The sequence below is a fragment of the Elgaria multicarinata genome, chromosome 8 (assembly GCF_023053635.1).
Source record: "Elgaria multicarinata webbii isolate HBS135686 ecotype San Diego chromosome 8, rElgMul1.1.pri, whole genome shotgun sequence".
Taxonomy (NCBI): domain Eukaryota; kingdom Metazoa; phylum Chordata; class Lepidosauria; order Squamata; family Anguidae; genus Elgaria; species Elgaria multicarinata.
Genome location: NC_086178.1, coordinates 54,699,661 through 54,722,723, shown reverse-complemented (window position 1 = coordinate 54,722,723; position 23,063 = coordinate 54,699,661). Strand labels below are relative to the sequence as shown.

At 39.3% G+C, this 23,063-nt stretch overlaps 1 protein-coding gene across 5 annotated transcripts; it reads right to left on the bottom strand.

Moving 5' to 3' along the window:
• Nucleotides 1-988: 988 nt before the first annotated feature.
• On the bottom strand, nt 989-23,018 carry KLHL24 (kelch like family member 24). Of its 5 annotated transcripts, none has more exons than XR_010025727.1 (9): nt 22,923-23,018; nt 18,007-18,078; nt 15,697-16,677; nt 13,845-14,029; nt 13,174-13,292; nt 8,567-8,755; nt 7,968-8,156; nt 4,648-6,441; nt 989-4,605 (listed from the first exon to the last, which is right to left on the bottom strand). XR_010025727.1 is itself a non-coding variant. In XM_063132449.1 (9 exons), the coding sequence occupies exons 4-9, from the start codon at nt 16,614-16,616 to the stop codon at nt 6,241-6,243; spliced, it is 1,803 nt and encodes a 600-aa protein (XP_062988519.1). In that variant the 5' UTR covers nt 16,617-16,677; nt 18,007-18,078; nt 22,541-22,655; nt 22,923-23,018; the 3' UTR covers nt 989-6,240. The 5 variants fall into 5 exon arrangements, 4 of the variants coding, with proteins under 4 accessions (XP_062988519.1, XP_062988518.1, XP_062988520.1 ...); XM_063132449.1 differs by adding an exon at nt 22,541-22,655 and having other exon boundaries at nt 989-6,441; XM_063132448.1 differs by having other exon boundaries at nt 989-6,441.
• Between the last annotated feature and the right edge of the window lie 45 nt (nt 23,019-23,063).

The window sequence follows — 23,063 nt, the reverse complement described above, 5'->3', positions numbered from 1 at the left end:
GATTAGATTGGAGATTGCTACTTCCATTTTAATTGACCAGTGACTCTGAATTGAATAATTAAACATGAATAAACTGGCTTCAGCATCATTAAAAATTGTTAGATTGTTTTTGTGTGTTTGTGCATGTATGTAAATGAACCAACAATCCCAAAACTGTAAACTCAGACTCAGTTATAAGCATGTATGGTGCTCATACAAGTGGACATAAGACTGCACACTAAGGCTGCAATCCTGTATAATTTATTCCCATTGAACTCTGTGGGGTTTACTTCTGAGTTGACATGTAAGGGTGGGCTATTATGGTACAACCCACCAGGAACCTTTCCTGCATGATTCTCATTCATTTCAGTGGATTTCATAAAATAGGCATTCCAAGTGGATTGATCTCCGCAAGGACAAAATAATACAACCAAACTGTGGGATGTAATCTCATTTAGCATATAATTAATTCTACTTGCAGGAATACACTGAAGAGAGTTCAGGCCTTTTAGGTCAACCATTTATGGGGAAATATGCTGAATTCAAATAGTTTAGTGTACGGTTAAGCTGAAGTTTGAATAATGGAAATTTTACCACATATAGATACATAGTTATAAAGCAAGGCTTGTGCGTACACCTAGTAGTCTTGTATACAATTTAGTTTTAAATCTTTTTCAGATGGCTATAGAATCCCTACTAGTGAATACCAATATCTGGTCATAGTTGGAAATACGTCACATCTTTGTTTTCCTAGTTCAGATTGTTCTAATATTCAAACATTGCTTGCTGTTGGAAAATTGCACCTGCTCAGCGGAAATAAAGTGTTTTGAGCATAGGGAAAATGCCATTTCCCCTCTGCAGTAACTGAGAAACCTATGTACATGAAGCAGTGAAAAAAACTTGTTTAAGCCCCGTCTATATGGACATATGGCTCTCATGCCCTTTATGTATTCATGTTTTCTAAGCTCTGCAAAAATTCCCAAGGAACACCAAAAAACCCAAAAACAAATGTAAACCAAATTAGCTATATTTATTCTGCATTCAATTTTTTTTGGTAGAGATTACAGTAATAACAGTTCTGTTTACAAACATACAGGTTCTATTCTTTGGATTAATTATACAAAATAAACTACAATCACATGCTTTTCACCCTCACTTAAATACTGCTACATACCATACACAGTAGCTTTAAATGTATCATTTACAAATGATCATCTTCATTATCATAAAATGATCACCAAAACAAATCACACATACTTATAAATACATACACGTTAAAATGTTGACTAATATACTGTGTCCTACAAGAATGCAAGTTAAATGTTAACGTAACTCTGATAAGTCTTAATTAGGGCAATATGTTAATAAAGTACATTAATAAGAGCAACATAATAATTATTAAACTATTATTAAAATTACTATCCCTGGTTCAAATCTTTTGAGTTACAAATGAAAGATTTCATCTGGTGGGTTTTATTTGTGATTAGCTGCCATTTTTGTGGTAGTATTGACAAAGATTTGGAAAACCCTTTAATTGAATGGAGAAGGAATGTTGGCCTGACTATTTAAGATCTTACAATTGTTAAGAAAAATATGTCAGTCATAATAAAGTTTAAAGGATATGTGCCATGTCAGGATCTAATTTAAAACCTACCAAACTAACTCGTATGCCATAGAGAAACCACTAAATCTAATAGGTGGATTTGCGAAAGTAACCTTTTTTAAGCAACAATGTAAATTTAGTTTTGCATTATGATGATTCTGTTAATAAGTCAGTTTTGGAATCCCTCCCAAATGGAACAATATTGTTAAGAGTCCAAGAAATGTTGTTGCATAGGTAAGGAAATATTTTGTGAAATATTTAATTCTACTATATGTTGAGCAATGTTTTCTCACGATGGGAAATGACTACAATGAAATGTATTTTGTCTAGTATATAAATTGCTCACTTTAACAAATTGCCTAGATATCTATTGCAATCGTAACTACATTCAACATACAAACTGGCTGACTGTACAGAAAATATTTTGTATCTAAGCCTCTCTATTTACTGATGTAACCTACTGTTCCTTATTTAGTATAAACTTCAAAAAATCTGTAAAAAAAGATCACAAGTATAACCAGGATGCTGCTTACAACCATAAAAAGCTGAGTGTATTTACAGAACAGGCACAATTTTATACATGCAATTCAGAAGTAAATGTAACAAATATTACATAAGTACAGCATAAAAAACACATACAGAGCTTCATTAAGTCACAAGTTGCTCTTTTTCTTAACGATTATTGTACTAATTATTCAATACATCAATGCAAAAACTAGGTGTATAAAATATGTTAACTGACAATGGTCCTTATTCACAGGAATTCAAACTTTGTTTGCCAAACGAAATTAGTGAAGAGAGTAATTCTTAGGATAGTCTTTGAATATGCTATCTAATTTTTTAGTTCCCTTGGTATCACTGAATATACATTTGATTTCAACTAGAAAATGATGTAATTCCTGAGATTACTTTACCATGTATAATAACCTGCTTTTATTTTTTCTTTGCCACATTTGCCACCTATTTTACTTCTGCATATCATAAAGCAAGATGCCACTGCAATATTGGAGAAGAAAAAAGCCAAATGAAAAGTATGATCTCCCGGAATCCCTGATTAAGGAGGTAGAATCTGTGGTCTTGATGAGCTACAGAAGTACAACTGAAATATTGTGCCCAGTCCACAAATAAATATGATTTATCATTAGGCAGTGGATGGTCTTGTTTTGTGTCCACAACTGGATCACACTCAGGAACAGTGTTAAGGCACAGTCAACATAGGATGTAGAACAAGGCAGTAACTAATATTTTTAAGGCTGTAATTCCATACACAGGTGTGGAAAGCTCCACTTTGTTCTTTGGGACTAATTTCTAAACAAACATGCATAGGATCAGGTTGTGCAAAGGCTAACCTATTTGGCACCACTGCAGTGCAAGTCAGAGGCTAGAGCCAGAAAATGAACATAATGGGAAAAAGACCCAGTACAGTACAGCAAAGCAGGATGAACAGTTGAGCAAGATCAATATTATAATCTGTAACAACTCCTGTTGAAGAATGCAAATTACTGCAAAATGAGCAGCTGTTTTTTCTCCTTTGAGTGATGTACAGGTAAATTCCATTTATGTGGATTCTAAGCTGCGAGAGTGAGCATGCAAGGAAATTCAGATAAACGGTGTTTGAAGTAATCTACACAAAGCAATAGTTGCTTATTCTGGTATAAGATGCCAAACTGTATAAACAGGTGCCTGATTCATTAAAGTACCATTTTCAAATAGCTGATAGCAGGTTGATTTATTCACAACTATGAATGGGAGTTACTTCTTGTTAACTAGCTTCATGAGAGTGCCCCAAATAACATCTGCTACACTGAAGGTGGATTTAAGGAAGCAGTAACAACGGGTGCCAACTTCAACGCTGGTTCCAAATCAGAGGCTATGAAAAAATAGTTGCCAATTCGGCACAATCCAGTACATCGTGTCTAACACTTGCCACATGTGAACTGTTTCTTTTAAATGTGCATATACTCAAAAGAGCAATGTCAGCTTTTTATTTTATTTTTTACAGAAACATGCCAAGTGTTTGGCATACCAAGAATACACTTTACGTATTCATATAGTATGTTATTTTTTTAAGAAAATAATATTGATTACAGAAATGGAGCCTTTGGTTATGAGACAGTATTGCTCACTCATACAGCTAATATTGAATGTTTACTACATAAAACATTTAGGGCAGCAGTCCTATGGGATTGCTGCCTGCTAGATGGAAGCCTCTGCTGTTGGAGGCTTCCAAGTATCTAATGTCCTGTCAGACTGCTGTTAGCAGAGCAGGAAGAGTAATGGGGGCAGTTTTTGCCTTTCTGTCCTCTTTTTTATTTCCCCCCTCCAGATGGGCCTCTGAACCTGTCTAAATTGGTTGCGCTGCTGTGGGTCGGGCTGGAGAGGCCATGAGATACAGCAGTTCCTAGTTTCTCCTCTCCCCTCCCTCCCACTGGAACCCCACTGCTGACCTCTATGTTGTTATCCAAGGTCGCTTTTCCAACCTCAGGGAGCAGCTGCCATTCTCTCTGTGGCAGCTAAGAAGAGGTGAGCGAGGGATCAGAATGCAGAATCCCCCACTTGAAGTCACAGCTGTGTCTACAACTTCATATACCTTGCTCCAGCATATCTTGCTCTGCCCATCCTTTGAACAGTAGCACAACTGCCTCCAAAACCAGAAGCACAGTCAATGCTAATTCATGTACACTTGCATCTATAGTCTGAATACGAACATTTCAATACAGTCATATATCAATTTATGAGAAAACACTCAATGGATTACTAAATTTGAGCAAGATCTTTTTAAAACACACCCACACAATTCTGTGAATGATAACCTAACAGATTTATGCCAAATTACGTAGTTGTAAGGACCATTGTTTCAGTCATTGCTTGGCAATCTATTTGACATAAAAGTGAGATGTCATTTTAAGGGATAATAAGCCTTGTCGTCCAATAAAGCATTTATACATTGGCTAACAACGTCAGATGTAAAAATGGAGGTGGAACAATAATATGCAATGCTTTTCAACTTGGAGGAAAGTAGACTTACTACTTCCTTCTACTTGGAGGAAAGTAGACTGGTTGACTTACACGAACATAACTAGTGCCCTTCAAAGAATCATAATATTCAAAGCAACATAACTGTTACACATTGTAAATAAAATGCAAATGCAAAGCTTGTCATATTTTAGATTTAGTAAACCTGTCAAAGTAAGGCTCAGGAAACAGAAATGAAAGTTCAAAGTAAAATATAATTTACTATTGGACATGTCAGTATAACTAATTCTGCCTCAGTTATTATCATTTGCAGCAAATGCTTATATTGCATTCATCATGGACAACTGACCAGAGCAATATACAGGGTAAAGTGCAGTGACAATTACATGCATATTTGCTCATTCTGTGATAATAATGTAGAAAATCTACCCTGGAAACATGAATAGGTATAACAGGTTTATTCATGCTCTACCTTGTGCTATCCTATTGTCACTCTGAAAGGCTGTATGCACATAATGCTAAGCCACCATGGATTGATTTCCATGTGGGGCTTAGTAGAGTGCACTGGCAGCCATTTTGAATATGCATCTAAGATTGACTAATAGAATAGTTGAATTGGAAGGGGCTTATAAGGCCACCAAGTCCAACCGCCCCCCTGCTCAATGCAGATTAAATCCACATTAAATCATACCTGACAGGTAGCTGACCAGCTGCATCTTGAATGCCTCTACTGTGCAAGATCCTATTACCTTCCTAGCTAATTGGTTCCATTGTCATACTGCTCTGACAGTCCTTGATGTCAAGTTGGAATCTGGTTTCCTGTAACTTCAGCCCATTATTCCGGATCTCAGCCACTGAGGGTGGACCTCTTTCTCCACCCTCAAAGGGAGACAGACATCTGATCTATCCTATAGCTTCTGGGTTGTCCCTCAGAGATCATAAGATTGCAACCTTAAGATTTGGTTTAGAGTTAAGATTCAAAACAACACCATGGTAGTATTTGAATAAATCAAAACTCATTTGCTTCCTTAACTGAATGTCCTTATACATATCTAGTGCTTAATGGATATATATTAAAAATATTCCTTACTGATAAGAGGTCTATCATGTTAATAAAGGACACTGCCATTTTGAAGTTGTTTAGAGTTTCAAAGAGTGTTTTTTCCACATATTTTAATGGGTGTTCTATAAATAGAAGCCCAATTAAAGTAAGAAATTGAAATAGGCCAGTTTGACAAGACCAGCAGTGACTTTTTAGACCATTATCTCGTGAGTCACAGGTATGAAGTCAAGCTTCAATACAGCTGACAGTACTTAAAACTACTTACCACAAAGATATGAAAGTATGCAGATAATGCTCAGTATAAAATAGGCAAGAATATTTGCAAATGTATTGTTCCATACCCAAATCCAAGGTTTAGATTACAGATAATACAGAAGGTGAATTTGATCAAATTAATAATATAAACTATTATTTTCAGAACATGTCAGAAACCACTGAACTATAGTTACAGGAAATATTTAACAGTTATATTTGAACACATTTTTTAAATTTTAATGAGCACAATGGTGTTTCTTTCCACATGACATTTTGGAAAAGGAAGCTTTCCTTTTCTTAACAGAAATCTTTCAAATCCCGGTTGTAAAATGCACTGATTTTTTTTATTCAAACACTCTTCTTTTTAAAGCTTAAAGGACTTCTCATTGTATCTGTGAATAGTTACGCAGCCATGATATGAGACCGGCCTGGGCATGGCTGCTACTCCTGTGATGATGCTGGTTGCAGGATCATAACAAAGAATGGTATCTGTGGCGTCTCCATTTTCTCGCCTCCCACCAAGGATATAGATTTTGCCATTACACACGGACATGCCACAGTTTTCCTGTTCATCAAATATATGAAGACATATGTGATAATTAGAACAAAACATACTGATTGTCTGGTAGAAATAAAGCTTACCTTTGACAGCCTTGAAAGAGATATGCTAGGCTACAATAAAACCTCTTTCTAAATCAGATATTTCCTTGGTCTGGGCTTGGTTTATGTTTTCTACTAATATACACTTACATACATTATTCACCCTTCATTGCTGACAAATAAGTATGTTCCTGGAATGTCTGAAGGTGTGTGAATTCTACAGTATATTATGTTTTCCCCCCTGGAAGTAAGCCATCGTATTAGCCTCAGCCCAGGAAAATGATTTCTATAAACTCCAGAGGGAACAGCAGGTAATAATTTTGTAAATAATTAGTTATTCCTGTCCCAAAGTAGACAGCTGTGGCTGACTCGAACTTCCATGGGTTATAGTGGGAAGAGGCTAGATAAATATTAAACAATGGATAAGATAACAGAAGCCCTGTATAGGAGAATAAGAATAGAGAGAAAACAAAATTAAGGCAGATAAGTGCAGCAAATGAGGAAGGATGTCAGAACAATAGACAAGGAACAGAACTAGAAGAGCTTTGATTTGTCTTAACCATAAGGAAAAATAGCATTAGCCTGTTCCACTGTTTACTTGAAGTATGGGGTAGTATATAGAAAGTGGAACCAATAGAGCATTTATTATTTAAAATACCAGCTAAACGGCATGTACAGTGTTAGATAAAGCACAATCTGAAGCTCAGGTGTAGAGGAGTATCCTGCCCCTCAAGGCAGTGAGATTATACTAGTACAACTGCCAGTGAATTCAATCTTGCACTTTTGCATTCTTATTCCCCACTGATTTCAGTAAGATTTGAGCATAAAAACCTAGTTTTATTATATAAAAAGTTGGAAACATTTATTTATTATAAAACTCCTAGTTTTATTTCTTGGCTGCTACCTTTCTTGGCAGGTGTAGAATAAAAATAACTAACTAAATAATTAGGAAAGGTGATGAAGAACTATAATCTAAAAGAAGTAACTTTTCGGCAATGGGCATTCTGCTGAGACTGATATCTGCAAAGCTTCTATGAAGCACCCTATATCACAGAATGATTTTGTGTTGCTCCTGCTCAAGTAAACATTTTAAAGTCCCAATTGAATATATTATTTATTTACATGTAATGTGTTTCAAATTTTGATAAACACATTGGGGAATAGTGACTGTTTCATGCTCTGCTTCAGTATTGTCGTACAATTGTTCAAAAACTTCTTCAGACTCACTTGAATCCATTTATAATTTGAACAAAACAAAAGGAATCCAATTGAGCATGCCAGGAATCCTGGTATTTGGCCAGTTGAAAGTGTTACAGAAAGGCAATTTCAGTAAACTTAATATTTTTTAAAAAATAAGGTTTTTCACATGGATGAACTCTCACAGATGCAATCTTACAGAGTTACCACTCTGCAATCATTTTATATAAAAATATCCATAGTTAAGAAACTACATTGTAGAAATGAGCATATTTATTAGTTCTTGGTTGCTACCTGTCTGCTGAATGTATTCTGCACGTGCATCCAATAATCTTCAACTGGATCATAGCAATATATTGCCTTTGTGAGTCCTCCCGCAACATAAATGAGATTGTTCAGTGATACAGCTGTTATACATCTCTTTGCAATGGGTATTGTTGCGCGGAGCAGCCAAGAATTAGTATCAGGATCATATGACTGAACCTAAAAAGAAGGAAATACACTTTAGTTCTGCTTTAGTCTATTGAATATATTTAATATAGAGGCTGTCAATTCAGCTTTCTCTGATTCTTACACTGATACACCAAGTCTTTTAGCATTATAAAACAAAGCAAGGAAAGTATCAGGAGAGTGGGAAAACAAAACAAAAAAAGAAGAAGTTAGTATTCATATTCCTTTTCTCCCTCCAGTAATCTCCCAACCCAACCCCTGAACAGAACTACAACATTTTTTGTTTCAAGCTTACTAGAGCACTGAACAGGACATTCCAGTTAGGGACTGGGGATCCACCGTGAGTATTGTGGACTCTCATTTGTTTGTAACTTTTACTGATTTTCAAATGTTCTTTAAAAAATACTGGTACGCAGAAAATAAAGTTAATCCAATTACCCAACCTTATCAGAACACGTGTTGTCATCAGGACCTCCACCAATCACGAAAAGTTTTCCCGCACAGCTGGTAACTGCTGGAGAACTCACAGCTTCTTTAAGAGATGCTACCTCTGTCCATCGATTGGAAAATGAATCGTAACACTCTACACTGCTCAGTCGACTTTGCCCATCATATCCTCCAACTACATATACCTTTAAAAAGTAGAAAGAAAATGTTACCAGGACATGCTTATTCCATGCTTATTTTAGCAAACACAAGTGTAAAATTCCTCAAAGCTTCAGTATTTTCAGTTTTAAGTTGTTGGATTGTGAAGCTTAAATGTGTGTTCTGGGATTAAACCAGTTAAAAAAGAGAAAATTAAGACACTTACAAATTCGTGTGTGGAAATTGTAAGTTAAGCCACCTTCCTTAACTTTAAAATTGGATACACAGTAAAGACAATGTACAGTCTCACAGACGGTGCAAAAGTTGTTCCATGTATTCTTTGGACGCCCTCACACACTCTTACACATACCTTAACTGTCCTAGCAGTGAGTGGTAGCTGCTACTTTGACTATGGCTGAACCTGCCATAATCTGCTTCTTCCACCATGTTGTTGGGCTGCAAAAGGAATCAGGCTACTGCCACACAACTTCCTTCCCCTCTCCCACACTCACACGACAGCTTTGATTGTTACACTTAACAATTGTCACACATTATCAATTTCATTATTTAATGAAATAAGACAGAAGCTCTGTGGATTGGTGGTTCCCGAGTCCGGGAATTGGGTAAGTGACCTGTTCTGGATGAGGTGGCGCTCCCTCTGAAGGAGCAGGTGCGTAGCTTGGGAGTACTCCTAGATCCATCTTTGTCACTGGAGGCCCAGGTGGACTCTGTGGCATGGAGTACTTGGGGTCAGCTTCGGCTGATCTGCCAACTATGGCCTTTCCTGGAAAGGGACAACCTAGCTACAGTAGTGCATGCACTGGTAACTTCCCGATTAGACTACTGCAATGCACTCTACGTGGGGCTGCCCTTGAAGACGACTCGGAAGTTGCAATTAGTGCAAAATGCAGCAGCTAGACTGCTGGCGGGTACATCTTACAGAGACTACATAACACCAGTCTTAAAGGAATTACACTGGCTGCCTATACACTTCCAGGTGGAATTCAAAGTGTTGGTAATGACATTTAAAGCCCTAAACGGCTTGGGATCTCGATACTTGAGGGAGCGCCTCTCCTTATATATGCCTGCCCGAGACTTGAGATCTGTTGGAGGAGCCCTTCTCCGCATCCCACCAGCACAACACATTTGCTATGATGGGACAAGGGAGAGGGCTTTCTCTGTTGTGGCACCCCGACTGTGGAATGCCCTCCCCTTGGAGGCCCGACTGGCGCCAACGCTGATTTTATTCCAGCGCCAAGTGAAAACATGGCTTTTAAACAAAGCTTTTAATGGTTGAATTCATTAAATTGGCACATTGTTTTAACTGTTTTAATAGTTTTACTGCTTTTAAATTATATATTGTTTTAATTTGGTTTATGGTTTAATTTGTTTTTAGCTGTGTATATTTACTGTTTTATACTGTATGCTTTTATCTGTATGCCGCCCTGAGATCTTATTGATATAGGACAGGATATAAATGTTTTAAGTAAATAAATAATAAAATAAATGTGCTGGATAACATTACCACACACCTCTCACCACTGAATAAAATTGACACTTTTTAACTTCATAACTACACAAAAGATTCCACAAAACCATTAAAAGGTATATCTCACTCACATACTTACATTTTCTAAAAAATCCAGCCTCCTTGAATTTTGTTCCCTATCCATTTTTATCAATAAAACATGACCCTCACCACCACTTAAGAGCTATTTTCAGAAATTTAAACAGTTTGTACATCTTATTAAGGAGATTCTTTATATATAAGGAACAGATTTTTTTCATAATGGTAGAACTAAAAAAAACCTCTGCCTCTATTACGGAATAGTAGGAGAGGCTCTATAAATAAAAGGTAGTTCTTCTCAACATTTGCTATAGTGTAACCAAGAAACAATCGAGAATGGGACTAATAGAAGCAGGCCTGATTGACAGTTGGGGTCGCCAAAGGCAGGGAACAGGTTTAGCCCCCGTGCAAGGAATGTTTCCGAGTACATCCCTTGACTTTCTACTCTAGGAATAGATGACATCCATTTATTCCTGTGGAGAAGTGTACTGCACTTGGGGGACTACATTCACAATCCTTGTGCGTGGCCTAACTCTGACATGGATCACACAGGGGTGTGACACTGCACACATCTAAGGTCCATACAGGTCCATATACAGACACTCCCCCCTCACCACGCATACACCCATCAGTACTAATGATAGCCATTTTACTATTTTTTTAATGAAAAAAGTCTGCATAAATGAATGGGGGAGACATAAAGTAGGCAAGATGAGACCAACCATGGTTACTGAAAGAACATGCACATTTTTATTATTGCCAAAGACAGCACCCCTACGTCAAATTCCCCCCTGCTAACCGACAGGATAATTTACCTTAGGTTTATATCAAGACATCATCATATTCTATGTCCCACTCCCTCATTATTCGCAACAGCCAGTGATATTGATTCAGAAAATGCAACATGAGGATGCTGCTACAAAGGGTAAGTGATCTTCTCAACCATCTGTCAGGGATGCTTTAGGGTGGATTCCTGCATTGAGCAGGGGGTTGGACTCGATGGCCTTGTAGGCCCCTTCCAACTCTGCTATTCTATGATTCTATGATCCTATGTGTTATGAGAGAAAATTTGACAAGGAAATGGGCTGGTTCACATGTCATGATAAGCCATGCTGAAAATATACCATGGTGGGTTGGTTGTTCACTTGCTAACCCACGTTACTCCTGACAGACGATTAGGCACCTGGCCTAGTTTGTTTTTCCTTAGTCATCCTGCCTACTCCCGGGAGGTATCCCAGGACCCCTCCCAGCTTTGTTATATCAGCAGCCTTTTTACGATTAGTACTATTTACTATTCCAACTGCTCCCCCAACATCTGTCATTTTGGTACCTGCACAGGCTTTTGTGAGAAATTAAAATTAAGCCAAGTGGTTTTTTTTCTTTTTAAGCCTTTTGCTGCACCTGCCAGAGAAGCAGCTTTTGTTCACCCTCCTCCTTCTCCACCAACTGCAAAGAGTTTTCTAAGCAATAAGAATAAAAGCCTTCCCCATCCCAACCAGGTGTTTTCTTTTTTTAAGCTTTTGGGTGCCCTTTGATTCTTAAAGAAAAAGGAACCTTAGTTGCTCCTGACAGCTGTGAGACAAGTGACCTTCTTCCAAGCAGAGCTACGTGTGTATGCATGATTGACTTACCTCTGAGTAACTGTGCGTGGCCCCAATTCAGGTCCACGGCAGTTCAGGAAGTGGGGATTTAAGTTTTCCCCCTCCTGTTTTCATGCTGTAATTCCCTCCTCCTCCCACACATTTTGAGACATTTTATTTCTTTTTTTAACCCTCTGCTGGAGGTGGTGAATTTCAACCCCCCTTTGGGGATAGGGAGTCCCTCCTTCCCAAATCACCACATTTCCAAATTGGGGTTGTGCACGCCTATCCAGGAGTAAGACAAACACACCCTGCCCACAAAGTTCTGCAAGGAAGAGGAACCTCTTGAATTACAACGGAAAAAGCAGGTCACTGAAAGAACATAAGAAGAGCCATGCTGGATCAAGATTCATCTAGTCCAGCACTCTGTTCACACAGTGCCAACCAGCTGTCAACCATGAACCCACAAGCACGACACAGGTGCAGTACCCGCCTACCGCCCATGTTCCCCAATAAGTGATGTACATAGGCTTGCTGCCTCTGATATTGGAGGTAGCACAAAGCCATCAGGACTAGTAGCCATTGATAGACATTTCCCCCAGGAATGTACCCAACACCCTTTTAAAGCCATCCAAATTGGTTGCCATCACGACATCTTTTGGTAGTGAATTCAATAGTTTAACTATGTGCTGTTAGCTGAAGCCCTAAACTGCAGGAGAAGGGGCAGGGGGCAGTGACGAGGGAGGAAGGCAGCAGTAGCACACACTGTTGCCAGGCGGACTTTAGCAAACAATATTTTTGTCAGGTGATTCTGTAGCCCCTTCAAACAAACCATGCTGAAGCCACTCTGCTGGGTTCAGACATCATAACAAGCCAATAACAAATAAACGCAAGGCAGTGGTGCAATTAATATGAACAAAAAGAACCCCAAGAGGTGGTCACCTCTTGGAGTTCTTTTTGTTCATCATAACAAGCCAGTCTGAAAACAAGTCACCCTGAATAACCCAACCACAAACCATGGGTTCTCAAGGGTGGCTCATGCGTGGTTAACAAACCATGTTGAAGCCATCCTGCTGGGTTCAAACAACACAATAAGCTACTCTGAAAGAAACATGGCTCACATTTCACTGTAACTTATGTTGTGTGAACCCAGTCCTTTTTCAACACCAACTCCACACAGCATAGGCTCAAAATCAGAACCAAGAGAACAATTGCTTCTACAGCAAACTAATCTGTTTGTAAAATGAGACCTAATTTTGTTATTTCATTTCAACCTTGCTTAGGAAATTAAGTATCTTTAGTAACAAAGATCTCTTACTTTACCAAGAAGGACAGCCATCTTATGACGCCATCTCCCTTTATTTAGAGAGGCAACTCTGATCCATATGTTAAGCTGAGAATTATAAATCCACACATCACGACTGTTGATTCTTCCACCTTATTAAAAAGAACAAGAGGCAATAATATTCATTATTATTAAACAAGGGGTGTGTGCTATTGTTACCAATCATGAAAAATATCACATTGTGATTCCAGTATGCTTCTAAAGATAGAATTCACAACAATCAGTTAAATGTAAATGTTTTCAAGCGTTCTTGGCCACTGAGCAATGTTACCTCTTTCTACCAAAGAACATTTCTTTCTGGAGCAGTTTACAGAGGATGACTTTGGATATTGCATCTGCTTGACCAGCTTCCACAGAGACATAGAATGGGGAAATGTGCATCTTCCCTGTGGAAAGGTGCATTTCACATATGCTTGGAACTTGCTTGGAACTTCAGGGGAGTTGTACAGGTTACCACTTTTTATATTATCAAGAAGCAGATACATGAATAACTTGTGTGTTCACTTTTCAATACTAATATGCACTTAGTGCTGCTTTGCACATCTGTTTCCCACAAGAGATACGTACTTCCATAAAATGACTTTTAAAAACAATAATAGTAATCTTCTCCTAGTGCTCTCATGTTTAATATAAAATATATATACCTGAAACAAGGATATCATTCCGTAAAGCACATACAGCATACTCTGACTTTGTAAATTCTGGTAATTTAGCCAGTGATTTCCACTCTCCAGTCACAGGGTCATAACATTCGGTGTATGGCAAATTAAACCCCCCAACTCGTTCACAGCCTCCGACAACAACTATCACTTCAGAATAGCCAGTTGATCTAGATACAGATAAATAAAGATGGCACATATTGAAAAGAAACTCCAATATCTTACAGTTACAATACCTGAAAGTTGATTGAAAAATTTAATACCAGAAAAAAACTGAAAAACAAAATGAGTGCTCAAGCTTTGCCCTCTTGATGTATTGAAATAAGTATGATCCCCACACCTCAAAATAATATTTATTATTTCAGAAAAGGTAACACTCGGTAAACTTGAGTATCACAAAGCAAGAAAAATTATTCCTAATCTACAGGCACATACTAAAGAAAGTGCCTACTATCAGCTTCGGCTGATACGCTAGCTGCGCCCATTCCTAGAGTTGGAAGACCTAAAGTGCATGTGCTGCTAACTTCGAGGCTTGATTTCTGCAATGCGCTTTACATAGGGCTACCTTTGTGCCTAGTCTGGAAACTTCAACTAGTTCAAAATATGGCAGCCAGGTAGTTCACCAGTACACCTAGGGGTGACCATATTATACCAACTTTAAAATCACTTCACTGGCTGCCAATTAGTTTCCAGGCGAAGTATAAAGTGTTGGTTATTACCTTTAAAGCCCTACATGGTTTGGGTCCAGGTTACCTGCAGGATCACCTTCTTCCATATAATCCGCACCACACACTCAGGTCCTCTGGAAAGAATTTACTTCATCCAGCTAAAACTAGATTGACAACTGTCACCCAGAGGACCTTCTCTTCTGCCGCTCCCAGACTGTGGGAAGGCCTGCCGGGAGAGATTTGCCAACTCAACAGTCTTTCTGAATATAAAAAAGCTATAAAGACTGATTCTTCTGGCAGGCCTGCCCAGTAGAATTTTAAGATGTTTGCCTGTTATTTTAATAATATATTACTTTTATATGTTTTAATCAGTTTTATGTATTTTATAATATTTTTGTATTCTATGTCGTTCTCCACCTCCATCCAGAGGGAGAGGCAAGTAAGAAATAAATATATTATTAATAATTATTATTAAACATGCTAACTTTCCTAATAAGTCCTGTTTACAGGAAGCGAGCCATGTTTGTTGTTTTGTTGCAACAGACTCCTGTGGCTCTTTCAAGACTAAAGACTGAAATAATTGAAATCAATAAGACTTAATTGAACTATACCTTCTTTGGACTGTACCTTATATGTTTATTACTCTCCACTCCAAAGTTACTTATTCTGCCTCATATTGTTTTTACTTTGTCAACATACAGATTTCTATGAAAGCAAAAAAGCAGACCATACCTTTATAGAGGTAATACAGAGCACAGAATCAATTAAAGGTGCCATCCTATATATGTCTACTCAAAAGTAAGCTTCATTGAGTTTAATGGGACTATCAGGTTTGGGGGCTGGATTCTCCAATTTCAGTGGGGCTGTGAATCCATTCTGGGTTTTGGCCAGAATTTTAAAGGAGCTATACATGGTGCTGAACCTTAGACCCAAAATAGGTTCAGCATCTTGTATAGCTCCTTTATAGTTCCAACTAGTTCTGATCAAAACCTGGAATGGATTCACAGCCCCACCAAAATCAGAGCTATCAACCTCCGCTGCAGGTAAGATCGCACTTTTAGTCAATTAACTAGTCATCTGACTAAAAGATTTTTAACAGATTTAAAGTCCTAGGCATGAAGAATTTATTTTGCAATGCAACATAAAGATAATCAACCAAGCTCTCTTACCTCCGCGGCCTAGTTCTTGGGGACATCATTTCGTTTCCCAGTACATGGTATCTTCTTGCTTCATGCAGCAGCTGATAACAGTCAGGGGAGTTTTGGATCAACTGGTCCACTTCAACTGTCTGAACAAAGTAGTTAGGGTGTAACAAAGGCAACCTCACGTGTGTGAGGAGCTCCTGGAGCACTGAACGCCTGAGGTCAACAGCCCGGTAAACCCAACGCATGACTGCTTCAAAAACCATCTCCTCTTTACTGATTACCAGTTCATCACTGCAAATATAATCAATAAGTTCATCTTTTCCAAGCTCAAGAAATTCTTCATGTTGGGACACAACCTCAAAATTCTGCAGTGCAAAATTTCTGCATTTAGTAAAAAGCGTTTTCAGAGAATGAGTATCAGCAAAACGCTGGATTCCTAGGCAGTTGCAAGGATCCAGCTGCTCTTCCAGGAACTTAGCACAAGCATCACGCAAAACACTTATCTGAAAGAGACTTGATGTCTCAAAGAGGTATTGCACATTCTCTGTTGTGATTTTTACTTTCCCTGTATACACGTATTGTAAAAAACAATCCATAGCTTCTGCAAAAATTCCATTGATTTCTACCAACATCTCCCGGCTTTCTCTATGGTCGTTACAAAACATAGCTCTGAAGTAGCTACTGCAGGCTGAGAGAACAGCTCGATGACAGGGAAATTCTCTACCTTCTACACAGATAATTACATCTGTGAACAGGCGACTGTCGCGAAATTCATTGAAGATCTGAAGTATGCTTTCAGCATGGGATGATCCAGAGGAGAAATCAAAGAATTCATGGCCTGATAAGGACTTTGGATCCATTTCAAAAACTTTACGCTTGGTTACTGGGGATTCCTGGGCCCGGCTATCCCCTCTGTTCAATCTGCGTCCCAGTATTAGTACCATTGTTACATCAACTGTTTATAATATCATGGAGAAAAGATTGATGAGTATCTTCTTTTGGGTGCTAAAAATAAAAAAAATGTTTAAAAATTACTTCAAACCACAAATACCATCATTACATTATGTCAGTAATTAGGTTTAGTCCTATAAACATAAAGCTCCCAGAAGTTGTGCATATAACACCACCGAGCAACACACATTCAACACACAAGTTTTATGCTCTTTTAACTAGTTTTATGTATTATATTGAATTTAATGTTGTTCCCCGCCTCGATCCAGAGGGAGACGCGGGTAAGAAATAAATAGATGATGATGGTGATGTAACCCAGTTAAAAGGGGCAAAGAAAATGTATGTAGCTAGGCTCCCTAACACAGCTAAGCTCATTATTTATACTGGATCTTTTTGTCTCAGCATAAAAGACTTTCAAAGAGAAAGAGGTTAATACCTCCTACAACCATCACTTTTATGTTAACCATTAGGACTAGCATTAGCTTTGTGTTATTTCAGAGCTAACATTTTACTCAAGAGAGCAATCATAGTGCTCAAATCTCCTGGCTGGAAGGGATTAGGATGAGGCAGAAGTAACCCTTTACCAGAAAGCAACGCCACTGGTAGGGACATGTCTACCCCAGAGCCCCCTAGAACGCTCATAGAGAGGTCTACAAGTAAAGAATTACCACCGACAATATTTCTGGCAGCTGAACACCCAAAGCAGGGCGTTCTGGGGCAGGTCAGAAGCAGCCTTGGATCACCCACCTCCCCTGCGAGGCCCTATGACTGGGCCCATTACCTAAGCCAGCCTGGAGTTTCCATAGATAATTTTCTCTCCACTGAAACCAATTGTGCAGGGAGACTGGGGGCAGGGGGAAGCAGCCAGAGAACTGTGTTGGAAAAACTGTCCTCCCACTTTCTACCCTGAGTAACATGAGCAGGTCGTACACTATTTAACTTCTCACCTCACTTAAGATTGTTCTGCCTAAAGGATCCAAAGATTCTTGAGAAGCATTTTTGGCTTAAGTTATAAGATTGTTTTAGTGAAGCTTAGGCGAATTTTATTTATTAATTTAAAATATTTCTAGGCTACCTTTCATGGCAGAAGCCCTCCCAAGGCAGCTTTATCATTAGAACAGCAATGCTTATGCAATTTTCATTTAAAACTGCATAATATGAAGTAAACTAAAGATGGAAAACAACAGCAGTCATCAAAATCAGGACATTCAGATTACCATGGGGCAGCCAGTGCATAAGTGACTACTGGCAGCCATCCAGAAGTGAAGGCTAGCAAGATGGACGTGGGCTAAAAGAAAAAACTTTCTTCTCACTCTGCGCTGCCCAAATTACCATACGTACGTTCTCTTATTTAATATTCATTCCTGGGTTTTCTGAACATACCTAACAATTAAAATGGAAGTTCCCCTCTCAATTCAAAACTCTTGAGGCATAACTTGATTATGACTAGGGCATCTGAAATGGAAACAATATGAATATATTAGTTACGCATGCAAGTATTATTATCTCGCAAATCAACGAACTGAATTTGCCAGGTGCGTTTCCAACTAGAAGACATGATGACTATTACCCAGACCTATAGAAAGCTTATAGAGATATGAGTACAAGTTGCCATAATTTCATTTCAAACATGTCAGCCTTTGATTCTAGTCAAATAAGTGCCTTTAAGTTGCTTCTTTGATTTAACTGGCACTTAAAACTGTTTATCTTTTGCTGGATTATACCTATTTATTATTAAACATAAAAGGCACTTGATTGCTATTATGTACATTCAGCACTGGTTTCATATATAATCTTAGAGACTATCAATAGTTAAATTATACCAACAATATTTAACATTTATATAGCATTTTAGAACAATGCTTCACATACACTATTTCAATAATCTTTACACAACCTGGAGGAGGTATAGAGTCCCACTCCTCTTGAAGTAGGTTAGTAGTTTAGGGGCCCTCATAGATTTTGTCCTTTTCTTGGATATGCAGTAGCCAGGAGTATATTTTACCAAGTTCTCCTAGTACACCAGCTGCACCCTTTCTGACCTAGTCATTTCCAGATTAAAGTGTGGTAATATACTTCACACAAGGCTGCCCTTGAAGACAGTTTAGGAACTCCAAAGGCCCAGAGTGTGGTTACCACAGTTTCAACTGAGACCAGCAGGGCAGACTATAAAAAGTCGTTCCTTTACTAGTTTCACTAGTTGCCACTTTGCTTCCAGGCCCAATTTAAGGTACTACGACCAGAGTATTTCAGGACTGTCTCCTCCTATATGAACCGTCCCAATAACCTTTACTCTACCTCTGATGTCCTTACTTCTGTCGCCCCACCATATGAAGGGCAAAAAGTGCATATGAGAGATAGGGCCCTTTTCTTTATGGCACCCAGAATATGGAATGACCTTTCAAGAGAAGTACATCCCTATCATAGTCTGCTTTTAGGCAAGCTTTGAAAACTGTCTTGCTCCAGTGGGCTCTCTTAGAACAGGGCCACTTTTAAATATTTTTGAATCCTCCTACCTTTAAATTACATTGGATGCTTTATTGTATTTTAGACCATGAATAATATATTATTTGCATTTTGACTCTAAGCCAACTTATAGAAAGCTGAGATATAAATCCTCCCCATCCCTTTTTCTTTTTGTGTCATGTCTTTTTGGCTGAAGAACTGGATAAATGCTTTAAAAACAAATTATAAATAAATAAATACCTGTAAAGTAAATAAGATATTCCAAAGGAAGAACATGGCTTGCTTAAGGCCACCTAAATAAGTTAATGGCTAAGGCAAGCCTTTATTTCCTGGTTCACAGCTCAGGCCATAGCTAGACCTAAGGTTGATCCCTGGATCGTCCAGGGGTCAAACCTGTTCATCTAGGTGACACACAGGGGATCCAGTGCTCAGGCAGGGGCGAACCCTAGATGGTCCCAGGATAAACCTTAGGTCTAGCTGTGGCCTCAAGTCTCTTTACCACTACCAGTCTCTGCAAAAACATTTAATTTTAGATAGCTTGACCTTGCTCGGCAGCATTCCAGTGTAGGTGAGACTGTTATAGCTTGCACACAGTTTTAAGATAGTTTTTCTAATGATACATTTGAGATTAGGTAAAGTGGCAGAAAGGAATTATAGTGTCACTGATTTCCTCGAGGTTTAAGTATTCCTAACTGCATCTCCTCACAGTGGCCCTGTTCAGAAGACACTTTAAACCACGGCTTTAACCATGGTGAATAAAGCAAAAAGGCTTATTCACTGTGGTTAAAGCCGTGGTTTAAGGTGTCTTCTGAACAGGTTCATTTTTGTTACCCTTGTAACTTACTTCCTTCACTTTGTTCCTTCATCCCATGTGCCCCTCTACGCCTGGGCTGAAATTTGAAATTGTAACTCCGTACAGCAAGGCCTTGTGGAGTTTTTGTGTGTGTGTTCATGTTACTCTGCAAAGCGCCATGCGAATCAGTGCCAATTCATAAATAAAATAAAGCATATCTATGGTTGAACACAGGTAAAACTATGTCAACCTTCATTTGCATTTTGTTGGTGAGTCAAACAAAAGTATTAGTATTTAACTAGTCTGATATTTAACTAACATCAGTAAAAAGTGTACATTTCATGGAGCTTTAAGGTTTGCTCAATATTTTTATAATGGGTTGTATTCAATGGTGTCCTTCCACCATATCACAGGATTTAGCCCAATGTATCAAAGTATTATTACTCCATGTTTTGTTATTTTGGGAGTGTAAATTTCATTCCATTTGTTCTTATAAAAGAATTGACAACTGCAGAAACTATCATGAGTAAATATGACTTGATTTTGATTTGTTCTAATTCAGTCACCTTGGTATCATCTGTGGCTACTCTGGATGCTTTCCTTACTTACAACAGGTAGGGAAAATAAGCATCTTAAAGAGAGCAGAGTCAGGACCAGGTTGGGTTTCAGCCTTACCCAAGCACAACATAGCACAGCACATTGCAAACAGTGCCTGAGGACATTTTCCTCTAGACATCTCACCCAGCCCCTTTGCAAGGAGGTTTTGGTTTGATTTCATAAAAAACAAAAACACCACTCTGGCTGAAAAGCTTCACTCTCGTTTCTCTTCCGAGATTTCACTATTTCCCATTCACTACTTCTTTAAAAACGTTTTGAAAACTGTATATGCAGTGTGTCCTGGGCCCCAACAGTTGTCAAAACTGTTATAAAGCACTTTAAAACAGTAGTGTAGATCCTGCCCTGCAGTTTCTAAGGCTGCAATCTTACCCACGCTTACCTGGGAGTAAGTCCTATTGAACTCCATGGGATTTACTTCCTAGTAGGCTTGAACTGTAAAAGGGTGAGCGGGAAATATGCTTTATTTTTATTTGTATCACTGTGCTAATGATGGTTTGTACTGATTTTGGTTTTTCCTCCTGTTATATTAATTATGGATATCTGTATTGCTTTTGTAAGTCGCTTCGAGACTGCAGCGACACAACTGTAAAAGACATCCACTCGTTTAGGGATTTTTGCAGCACCTCCAGTCCCTTATAGCTTTTTAAAAAAGGTATTTACGCTGCCTAGTGCTGACCGAACGGGAGAAAAGGCCGTTCGATCTCCTCAAGGCACTCGAGGAGCTGGAAAGTGTTCGAAGGTACGCAAGCCGATAGGACAGCAGGCCTTACTTAAGCCGTTCCCAAAGCGAAATAACCGGCCTTCTTGCTCCAGAGCGCGCGCCGCCCGTTACGCAACTGGCCTCGGTTCGAACCCGAGCAGTTGCTCGGTCTCGCGCGCCCGCGCACACCCTCCAGTTCACCTTCACCCCAAACAATCCTGCAGACAAGCCCCGCCCCCTCACATTTTATGTCCAACTAGAGAAGGCAACTTTTCAAGCGCTCTATCTCCCCCACCCCCGCCGCTTCTTCGGCTGTTGTGTGATCCAATCCGCATCAACCTTTCCCACCCTCTCTCCTTCAGTTGTCGAGAGGAGGAGATGGGAACAAACTATAAAATGGTGGGATGGGGGGGGGGGAGACGGAGAAAAAAAAGATCCTTTTCCGCCTCTCTCCACCTCCCCACACTCGTTTGCGGTTCGCTCGAAACAAAACGTCGAATTTCCATTTCTACACAAAGGCCTGAGCGGCCTCACTTCCCCCTCCCCAAAAAGTGGTCTGGTCCAGAAGAACTACCAGCCAACCTAGCCACTTTACAAGCACCTCTAGGGGGTGGGTGGGGGAGTGAGTTCAAACACCCGGGTTCAGCCCGAGTATGTTGTTGCGGCAAGGAAGTGGGGAGGGGGAACATATGCCCCAGCCTGTCTCTCGGGCTGCGCTTCTATCACTACGCATAAAACAGCTAGCAGATTTCGAGAAGGTTCCCCCCACCCCGCACACATCAACATGTAGGGCCATGGAAGGGAGGAGAGGAATAATATCAAACTTTCCAGATGTCGGCAAGATTAATCCAGATGCGCCAGCAGCCTCTAGCCAACGTAGGCTTTTAATACCGGCCCGGCAAATAGGTGTCCTGCAGAGAGGTCTATTTAAAGTGGGGACAGAAGGGGAAACCTGTCCTTTAGTTTACTGCAGAATCTCTTTGGATTTCGAAATACTAGACGTCCCTTGAGATAACAGGAAGTCTAGCAACTGTACAAGTCCGAAAACAGTATTTACAGTGTCGCTCCCTATAGAGCAAATCCAGTATTTACGTGTCCTTAAAGAACCGATCCAGAAAACAAGCTCTCGTTCCAGTCACCCCTCCTCCCGCCACGCACATTGTTTTCCACCTCCAGATGAACTCCACTTCCTTTCTCTGTGCACGAACAAGGCACTCAACAATGCTAACGGTGTTTTGATTTGCGTGTGCGTGCGCGCGCTTAATATAAGCAACGAAGATAAAGAAGGAAATTGCGCCACGAAGGATATAATTATCTCTGTTCTGATCACATAACAATACCTAGGAATTTTCTCTGTGCTGTAGGTTTCACAAAGAACTGCCTTGAAACTAGAAAACCAGAGCAGAAACCAGAAACATTTAAAACTTCGCTGAAATTCATTTGACAAGAAGTTTCCTGGAAGAGAGGGGGAGGGGAGAGGAGAGATGTTAGGAGGGGCATCTTTCCTATCGTTGTAATTTATTATTAATTATTATTATTACATAGAGAGTTACTATAAACACTAAATTCGAACTCCTTACGATTAAGGGCATTATTTCTGCTTTGCACTTCTTCCTGTACATTTCAAAATGGAAATAAGCCTTGCGTCCGTCACCCGATCCCAATTGCATATATTTTTTTGGCATCAGATGACTCGGCAGCTGTTTTTAGCCAAGACGTTACCTGTGAATCGGGCGGATTAGAAAAAGCCGGGCAACGATGCTCCTTCTTCGCTCTCTCTTTTTGTCTGATTCAAGTTCGAGCTCAACTCAAAACAAAGGAGACCCCGAAACATGTGACCTTCCAGAGCCAAAACACATGATG